This window comes from Choloepus didactylus, chromosome 4 (genome assembly GCF_015220235.1).
Source record: "Choloepus didactylus isolate mChoDid1 chromosome 4, mChoDid1.pri, whole genome shotgun sequence".
Classification (NCBI taxonomy): Eukaryota; Metazoa; Chordata; class Mammalia; order Pilosa; family Megalonychidae; genus Choloepus; species Choloepus didactylus.
The window spans coordinates 97112610-97122664 of NC_051310.1; the positions used below are offsets into that span (position 1 = coordinate 97112610).

Consider the following 10055-nt stretch of genomic DNA (forward strand, 5'->3'; position numbering starts at 1 on the left):
AGGTATTTATTAATTCAGCCACAGTTTTTGATCTGGTTATTGTGGCCACCAAAGCAGAGCTGAATGTCATTATTAGCATTCTCTTAATCTCCAGCAGTTTCAATTATCTTGAAAAGGAATTTCAAAATTCAGCCGAGTACTTCGCTTGCTTTGACTTAAAGGAAAAATAAAGCGGATCCAGTACTCACAGTTTGATTTATTGTGAAATGCCTCTCCCATCTTTGCCCCTCTTCCTTACTGCAATCACCAGTACAGAAGTCCAGGCGCAGGTCAGTGGAGGTTGCTGTGAAAAGCAAGGATAAGGAAAGGAAAGAAGCCCCTTCCTAGCAGCTGCTGGCTGTGAACACCCTGATACACTTCGTCCTTGGGGAGGGTTGGGTGGGTAGCCCACAGCTAGCAGGAACCTGTTGCTTCTGATAACCAGCTGAGCTGGAACATGGCCTGAACAGCTGAAGAGTCAGTTGAAGTGTATTATCCTGTGTTGTTCTGTCCTAGCATGCTGATCTATTACCTTCAGAGTATCGCAAGATCATTGAAGCTCAGCAACCATCAACTCAAAATGCAGATCCAAACTGCAAGTATCTTGTAATTTTTGTGATTTTGTGTGTCAACTACATGACCAAAATCTCAAATTATTATGCCTCTCTGCCACCCCCTATGGTGTACCCGCCTCCCACCAGGAACTGACAGAATTATTCATAATACCCAGGAACAGTTCACATTTGCCCAGGAACAGCCTGTACATGGTTTTTCCTGCTGGCCTCAACTCCAAAGGGCCTTGCTTCAGCCCTCCTCTAGTGGCCGAAGCAAGCCCTCAGTGTGCTGTGCTCTTCTGTGGGATGTGGTGGGCTGGGAGGAAAAGAGAAAGGGCTCCTTCTGACCCTGTGTCAGCTTGGACTTTGGAGCCCATTGGCACTTTTTCTACCCAAAGACTCACCTCTTTTACAATCTTTAGATTGTGGGGAGGCATCACCCTCTCTCCCATCTGGGGCTCCAAACCCTATCTATCAGAGCAGACAGAGGCAAATACTCCCCAAACCTTCCACAATTTCTCCTCTTCTGAATACTCCAGAGGCTCCTCCCAGGATAAGGTGAGTGAAGCCCCCAGGGTATAAAATTTAAGGAGGCACTCACGGGAAGCATGGTGTTGAACCTTCACTGTCCCAACACTGAGAGTGAGTGCCTCCTTAAATTTTGCATCCTGAGTGCTGTTTTACCTCTCCGCAGTCTTAGCACTCCAGGCACAAAACACCTTCCACCTTTAGAAAGAGCAACTCATATGAATATCAGTTCATGCAAAGAAACACCAACTAGTTTTATAGATAGACAAACTGGGAATTCATTTGGCGTTGCAAGGGCATTTTTGTGAAAACATACGTCTCCAGTGTTGTTGATCTAGATTTTTTTTTTGCAACTTAGGCAAATAATTATTGGCAGTATTAAACATGGTCTGTTGGAACAGCTACCCTTCAAACTAAAATTGGCCTTGCCTAAAATGTTAGCCCTCAGGTGTCCACATTTTTTCACTCATTGATCCCACAGTGCCTGGTCCCCGGGTGGCAGCTAGATATAGTTCAGTCATGGCACAGGATAGGAGCAATGAATATTTATCCCCCAAGAATAATACTTGTTATTACTTCTTTCTAAATGCAAAGCAAACATATGATTATCATTTACATTTTAGGCAAGATCTGAAGATAAGAAAAAGGTTGCCCAAATGGTAGAAGGTAAGTATCAAAAAACATGCAGAGGCCTAATGTCTCAATAGAGGGACATTTGAAAACATAGCAGTTTAATGGACCCTACCAAATATAAATCCCTGATAATCTGTGGTCTTCGTAATAAGCTGGTCACAATAAAATAAAATCTAGGGACATAAATGTTGGTTTAAATCTACAATTTTGACATCATACCATGGCCTGTGAATAACTCTAAAATAGATCTGAAATCAGAAAGAAGTTGTAAAGAAGGGGAGAAAAAGAAGCACAAAAATCTAGAGAAAACCCCTAAGAATGTCTTTGCCTTGTTCACTTTTGGGTACGTCCTCCCGATGGCCCACTTCTTCCTTACCAGACACCTCCCCAGTCTCAGCCGGTGTGCAGCCTCCTGAGGCTCTGGTTCTGTTACCTCCCTGCAGACCTATCCCAGATGGGCAGGCACAACCACAAACACAGGTTCCTGTTAAGAAATCCAAACCCTATAACTCTCTAAGGACACACCTCTTCCCGGGTCCCCAGCTGCGCTTGAACAAACCTTTTCCATCTAGGTTCATTGAGTGAAAAATAAAAGAATCACCTCCCACGTACAAAGGTTAAGTTGCAGAATCCTGGTGTGGTCTGAAGGGGAACGGCAGGCAGGTGCAGCTCAGAAACCTGCCTGTGGTTGAGGAGCCACCAACAGCACGGTGTGAGCCAGTTGGCTCCCGGGGCACCATCAAAAAGGCACAGACCACATTCTCCCTCAGAAAATGAATGAAAGAGGGACCCACAAAGGCTGTCTAGGCCCACACTTTTGGTTGTTTTCACACTGAGCTCATTGAAGGGACCTATTTCCCTCCAGGGAAGCACCTAAGTGGTAAGGGCCTAAGGGTTATACCTGTCCCACTCCAGCTCTTTAAAGAGAAGCCTATAAAGGACAATTACTATGGAAGGAGACTGTGAGTCATGCTATAAAACCTCACAGTAATTGCCAAGTATTCTTTCCCAATTGAGTTTAATACGTTTGGGTTAGGTTGCTTTCAAAAACCAAAAGCTACACAGACTTTCTCAGGATAACAATGGCATTGGCCAGTGTTTATTTTCCCTGTTCAAAGACACATCTTATCATAATGCTGCATGAACTTTTTCCCACAAAAAGGATAATTGCCATGTAAGTTTTATTATATCCACTATGTCAGTAAATGAACCAGAGCCCCAAAGACCAAATGCTTTGCCTCATGGGGGCATCAGTTGGTGCATCTTTAAAGCCTTGAGATTCATTTGATTCTTCCTAAACTCCCTTCCAACTCTAACTTTCTGTGATGAAATGATTTGAATTTCAGATTGTTTGTTGCCCATGGCTATGTGTATTTGCAAGTACACACAATACTTGGTAGTCCCAGCTGTTAGAAGAGGTAAAATGTTCCCAGATGAACCAACCTGAATGTGTTCCAGCCTTAGAGCTGGTCTTCTCATAAGTTCTCCCTCCACCTGCAGCTCGAATCCAGACCCAGGAGGAAAGTACCAAGAGGCTTCCAAAGGACAGTGATCTTGTCAGTCAGCTGTCCTTGGCGCAGTCGGCGATGCCCCAAAACAATGGCAATGTGGTCAATTTCAACTCACCAAGCAACAAGAGTGACAGGATAGAGGCCGTCGCCCAATCCATGTCCCAGAGCCCCAGGCCAGGGCACGGGAGTCCCAGCTCACCCCTTCCTGGCATCTCCAAATCCTGGCAGGAGCATAATACAAACAGGTGAGGCTTAAGTGCTACCCAGCTAGAAACCTGGTTTCTTTGAATGTGACGCCAGTGGTGGCCAAGAGCCAGCAAGTGCAGGCTAAAGAAGCTTTCAGAATTTGAAGGCCTCAGCAGTTCCAGGAGGCCAGGGCTTTTAAAATTCAATTCTTCCAGAAAACCATGGGGTCAAAAAACTGACAGGTAGTACTCAGAAACTGGGGTGGAAGGGAGGAAAAAATGTGTCAAAGAGAATAAATTCTTCCTTTAGGCTATCTGCCATATAACTGTAAGCAAACCTTCCAGCCAACCTGGGAAAATTTCTACAGCCCTTTTTATTTTTATTTTTTTACCCCCAGACTGGCAATATCTTTTATATTCTAGCTCCAGTCTGCCTATGCCATTAGCACAATCATCCTATGTAATGTATGGAGGCCAACTGTTTCAGTATTACTGATGTATAAGAAAGCAGTAGAATCCTGCATCTCTTTAATGGGGAGGTAGAACATCTAGAGGAAAGAATGGAGAGAAAAGATCTGCACTGGCCCAACCTCATAAAAACAATCATACTTAGAACTGATTGTAACATACCAAAAGTGATATAGATAAAATAAAAAGATTGGGGGGGGAGGGTTGTTTTGGTTTTTCTTTTAAAGACAACTAAGTTAACAAAGAACTTGAAATCTTGCTACATGAGGAGCTGTCTCCACATCTCTGTGGGTTCTTGACAAGGAGGAAGGACTCAAGCAACCCTGGGTGGGCCTTGGTGGTTAAACCATAGCCACCACACAGATTCAAGACATTATGGGGAACTCCATCCAGTGGAGCTCAGGGACATGTCCAAGAGGCTGGACAGCTGCTTAGCAGGGATGACAAGGAGCAGTGTTCCTCACACATAATCTCAAATGTTAATCTCACTATGTGGTCCTGAACAAAAAGAGCACCCATTGAGGAAATGTAGTAGCCAAATAGTCCTTGCCCTGAACCATTCATGGAGATTCATAATGTATATCATTATATTAAGGGCTCCGAAATTTCCAGAAGTAGAGAAACCTGTTTAACTCAGTTCCCTAAATGTTTCTGTGCACACAATGCATCAAACACCCATTGACACTGTGGAACCAGGTTCGGTAAAAATGCTGAGTGGACTGTGTGAGCCCACCAAGGCCACAGTTTCCTAATCACTTCCATCTTACAGGTATCCTCGAGGTCCATGTGCAAGCACAGGTGACCTTCACAGGAACAGATCCTGCACACCTGTGACAGTTAAGAAGCACCTGGAAGATGTTCACTCAGAACCTCTTTTCCGAAAAGACTTTCAGCGGATCAACCCACCCCTCCACAGACCCGGGGCCTCGGCCTCGGTGGCACGTGGTCATAGACCCCTAGGCCCCAGATGCTACATCGTCAACGAACGCGACTCTTACAAAAAAGCCCTCCCAGCTTTCTGGCCGGGAAGACATTTCAACATAGATGCCTCAGGTGACATTGTGGAGATGTACCCCAGGAACACGCGACAGTCTGTGTCCTGGGACTGCTCCCCACAGATGAGCGAAGAAGAGGAGGAGATTCTGAGGAGAGATTTGATCAAAAGGCCATTCTACCCACGCTCCCTGATAGACCTCCACCAGGCTCCTCGTTTCTATATCAGTGACAGGTCGGAAAGTCAGACACTGGCTCCCGAGGACCAACGAAGCACGCACTACATATCTTGGAATGATAGTTTTGAAGACCGACTGGACAGGCCAATGTATGTGCGCAAAAAGCCACGCTCCCGAAATTTCCAACACCCACGGCACCCCCTGAAGCCCAGAGTGAAGCCCAGGTTTGAGCCGTCCCTCACGGAATCCGACTCCATGTCGGCAGCGTCCAGCACTGACCAGCACCTGCAGGTCGTCCACAGCCAGGGCAGGATCCCGAGGGCCACGGGCCAACTCAGCAGAAGGAAGGCTGAGTCTGGGCCAGAGCTGAGCAGGGACCCGAACCACCTGATTTATTCCAACGTCTAGGGCCTGCCTCTGGTGTCCCAACTCACAGACATTAGGTCACTATCCATGGGCTGGTGTTGGCCTGAAATCCATACAGCAAATAGTCCCCCCGCTTCTGGAAAGAAAGATGAACTCACCCAGTGTGTGTTAGATGCTGTGTGGGGCATATCCAGGCACATTGGCTGCTGGCTGTGGCCTTAACACCCACAAGGCTACAACCACCGGTTCTACAATTACCACCCAACGTGATCTTTTTCCTGGGAACCTTTGCATCCAGAGCACAGCAGCACCTCCAGCCCATTTGGCCATCGTTTCAAGAACACTTCAGATTTTTGCCTCCATCTGGGCTGTCCTCAAATCATAGGCAGGACAGAGGGAAAAGGCCTCACCTGAGCTGTCCGTGCTTGTCCGCAAATCACGAGTGAGCTGTCTGTATTGCAATGCTCTCTTTTAGCTTAAAAAATCGCAACTCTGTAAAAAGCACCTGGAAGTTAGGCGGCTGCCCTGAAAGACCTCACAGTGCTTTGTTCACATGAATAATAAGTTTGGCAATGACAAGAGGACTTAAAATTTATTCAGAGCTTACTGTATTGTTTATTGACTGCTATCTCTGTATTAATTAGCCGGGATGCTTGGGTTGGGAGCCACAAAACCCCTGTGGAAATTTATTGGCTCATTTTCCTGGGAAGGATGGGAATCCAGCTGGCCTCAGGCTCAATTGGTGCCAGGGCACCAAACATCTTCAGAATTCTGTTTTTTCACCTCCCAGCTGTAGCCTGGATTAGGTAGATGCTTGTCTTTGGGCTTTATATTTAGAGATGGTCGTTTTAATCAGAAACAAACCATAGAGTTGTCATATTAAGTGATATGATAGCTACAAAATGGTAAAAATTTCTAAACAAGGGATTGGCATTAAGTAATATTAACATGTAAATTACTACATCAGCAAGGTGTACTTTCTAGACAGAATCTAAAGACTACTACCCAGATAAGTCCATTCATTGTGTCAATACCATCAGATTTGTATCCATCACTCAATGAGTTACACCATCGTCCACTAGGTCACGGAAGCTTGTCATCTGGGCATAAGTCTGACTTCTTCACCTCCTTTTCCAACCATCCCAAGGTCTATCTATCTCCTAAGCATCCCTCAAATCCACTCCTGCTTCACTATCTCCACCACCCTGCTACTGCTTTAGCTCAGGCCCTCGTTTTTTCTTTCCAAAATTGTATGGCAGCCTCCTAAGGAGTCTCTATGGCCCCTCCAGTCCATCTTATCCAGCTACCAGAGGGATCCTTCTAAAACACACGTGTAACTGTGTTACTTCCTGCTTGCCATTGTGCTGTGGCTCTCCCCTACCTGCAGTGTACAATCCACCTCTCCAGTCATATCACAGTGTTCTAAGTGGCTCCTTATCTTATCCATGCCTTCTACTGCCTTCTGCACCAGCTTCAACCACTATCACTTTCTCAAATGCATCCTGTGGTCCAGCCACCCTGGTAAGCTTCCAGCTCCACCAACATGACGTGTACATCGCACATCACAGAAAGTGTTCAATCTGTCAACCTGTCGTGATTAATGAGGAGTGTGCCCCATTCACATTTCCATGGTAACTCTTTCTCCTGTAATTTGTGTGTCTTTACTTTTCTGTTTCCTCCACCAAACCATGAGTACCTTTAGAACAAGAATGGTGTTTTATTCATTTCTGCATAGCCAGTATGTGACACATAATAGATACTGTATTCATTTTCTATTGCTGCATAAATTCGGTGGCTTAAAACCCCACAACTTTATTATCTCGCAGTTTCTAGACCCCAGTTAACTGGGTCCTCAGCTCCAGCTCTTGGGAAGCTGCAGTGAAGGTGTCAGCCAGGGCTGGCATCTCCTCTGAGGTTTGGGATCCTCTTCCAAGCTCATGTGTTGTTGGCAGAATTCATTTCTTTGTGGATTAGAACTGAGGCCCTCAGCTGCCCTCATTACCCTGCCACTTGGTTCTCTCTACAATATAGCTGTTTGCTTTAAGACCAAAAAACGGTGTCTCTCCAGCTTTGAATTTTTTTTCCCAGGGAAGGCCTGGACCCTGATTAGGGCAGGCTCATCCAAGAATATATCCCGTTTGATGAACTCAGAGTTAACTGTTTAAGCACCTTAATTACATCTGTAAAATCCCTTCACATTTTCCATATCATGTAACCTCATCATGGGAGTGACATACCAATCATATTCACAACTGCCGGCATATCTTGGAGGCCATCTCAGAATTCTGCTGACTGCAGATGCTTAATAAATATCTGTTGAATGTGAATGGATGGATGACTAAATAAATGAATGAACTATACTGATGAATGAATCACAAATGGTATGGTAATATGATTGTATTCCAAGATCTGCTAATTCTAAACAGAAAGAAAAATTCAGTGTAAATAATGGCATTTAGGAGTACACCCAGACTCATGAAAAGGGGATGCATATTTTCAAAGTCCTTACTATCACAGTTCCAGGAGGGTGCAATTTGCTCAAAATTAAATGTCCTACAATGTCATGGAACATCCTTTTATGATAGAGGTGCCCATAGAATTCCATGATGAGTGTCCTCTCTCCCAGGTACTTGGTCCCAGGCTAGTGGCTCAGAGTTCCCTGGGCTATTTAATGGCATCTCAGAGATGCCTGGCCCTGCCCCTGGCACTGCAGGGAGCACCTGTGTCTTCGTGGGAGTGCAGAGACACATCAGGCCCCGCCACCTTCCCAACAAAGTGTGAGAGTTGCCACCACACCCCCAGGATGGAAAGTATGAGTGTCACCTTTCAATGAGCAACACAGTTCACAGACACCCTGCGCACTTAGTACTCAGTGATGGATTTAACTCAGAGACATTTTAAAAATATAGAATAGTCCAAAGGACAGTGTGTCAAGCACCCATATTCCCACTGTGAGTTGAAATTTTACTATCATCTAGCCATTTTATTAGCACTAGCAATAATGAAGAAAACATTACACATGTAATTAAAGTCCACTCTCCAAAGACCATTAAGTCTCCTCTCCCACTAACAAGAGTTTGGTGTATTTCCATCCAGCCGGTTCTTTATAAGTAGTTACATGTGTGCAAATGTACATGTATAGACATCCAAAAATAATATGTAAGTAAATGCTCTCATACTGTATTATCATTGGACATATTTATGTATTTGAGGTTTACCAGAGAAATATATAGATCGAGGTAACTCAGTATAAATGTGGCATAGAATTATCATATGAATAAACTGCACAATATTTATCCATTTTCTTATTGATGGACATTGAAGTTATTTCTACTTCTTTGCTACTAAAAATAATATTTCACTAAACATCTTTTATATGTCTTCTACTGCACATGTACCAGGATTTACTTAGAAGTGGATATTTGTGTTCCTAAAAGAGAAATTGCATACGATCCATTTTACCAGCTGCTCCTCTCCACATGATAGTCTTCACATGTCCAGACCCATGCACATTCCTCTGCAGTGGGCGAGAGGAACATTTTCTCGCAACTTCACCAATATTTGATATTGTCACACTATATAATTTTTGTCAATATGAGGAAAAAATATACTTCCTTACTTTAATTGATTTGTACTTCTTTGATCACATTTTCCTACGTTGAGTGTTTATTTGCATTCTTCTCTTATGTGAATCAATTGCCTACTCATCTCCCAGCAGGCTCCTGACAAAAGCACTGCATGCAAATCAGACATTCAACTCATTGTCTGAACTCGAGCCTTTATGTAAATCGCAGCAGCAGAAAACTACAAACCAGGATTATACAAGCCAAGATGCTTTTGGATAACTGTGGTTTCGTAATATTCATTTGGTTTTTAATAATGGTAAGAATGAGAAATGGGGGACGGGGCAATCTCTTCCCCTTTGTCAAACTATTATTGAGGACATGAGCCACATTATTATTAAAAATCTCTCCTATAAACACTTAACAAACTCCTCTCAAGTCTCGGAACTCAGAACAAGAGCGTCCATTAAATATAAAGAGTGGATTTCTCTTAATAAAAATAGTCTGGTGATTATCTCAGTAACCTAAGGATGCTTCCCTTGATCACCCCTTGTGTTTCCTATTTGTGAATGCCAGGAAGTAGAGAACAGTTTTCTGCAACCCTCCAAAAGACCATAACTTCCCCTATTCTAGGATAGCATTCTTATATTCTTATTTTCCGGCTCCTCTGTGTGTGCATGCATGTGTGTGTACACGTGCTTGTGTGTGTTTGTGATTATTCTTTCATTTTAGGGTTGGCAGGTGGTTGTTTTAATCTTTGCCCATTTCATGGTAAACACTGCATAGCCTTATAGGAAGTCGGAGGCAGTGAGGCATTAAGACTGAAAATGTGGGTTCTGGAAGTAGAACCTGGATGTGGCACAGCTCTGCCCCTTACTGCCTCTGTGGCGTTAGCTACCCCATGTGATCCTCACTTTCTTAACCTGTAAAATGGGGACTATAGTCTCTACGTCATAATGGAACAGTCTTGTGAGTGTTAAATAGCAGATACAGGTAAAATTCTTAGAATAGTAAGTATCAACAAAGAGTAAGGGCTGAGTAAAATTAGCTGGTGGTCCAGGGGAGTAAATCTCCCTGGCAACGTGGACTATGACTC

At 44.1% G+C, this 10055-nt stretch overlaps 1 protein-coding gene across 1 annotated transcript in view; it reads left to right on the forward strand.

The window, feature by feature from the left end:
- TMC3 (transmembrane channel like 3) overlaps positions 1 to 8688 on the forward strand; it is a 46231-nt gene extending 37543 nt beyond the window's left edge. Inside the window, exons 19-22 of the mRNA XM_037835354.1 lie at positions 496 to 574; positions 1685 to 1727; positions 3195 to 3450; positions 4628 to 8688. Coding sequence (XP_037691282.1) covers positions 496 to 574; positions 1685 to 1727; positions 3195 to 3450; positions 4628 to 5438 — 1189 coding nt within the window. The 3' untranslated portion in view covers positions 5439 to 8688. The remainder of the gene's footprint in view (positions 1 to 495; positions 575 to 1684; positions 1728 to 3194; positions 3451 to 4627) is intronic.
- The last annotated feature ends 1367 nt before the right edge of the window (positions 8689 to 10055 follow it).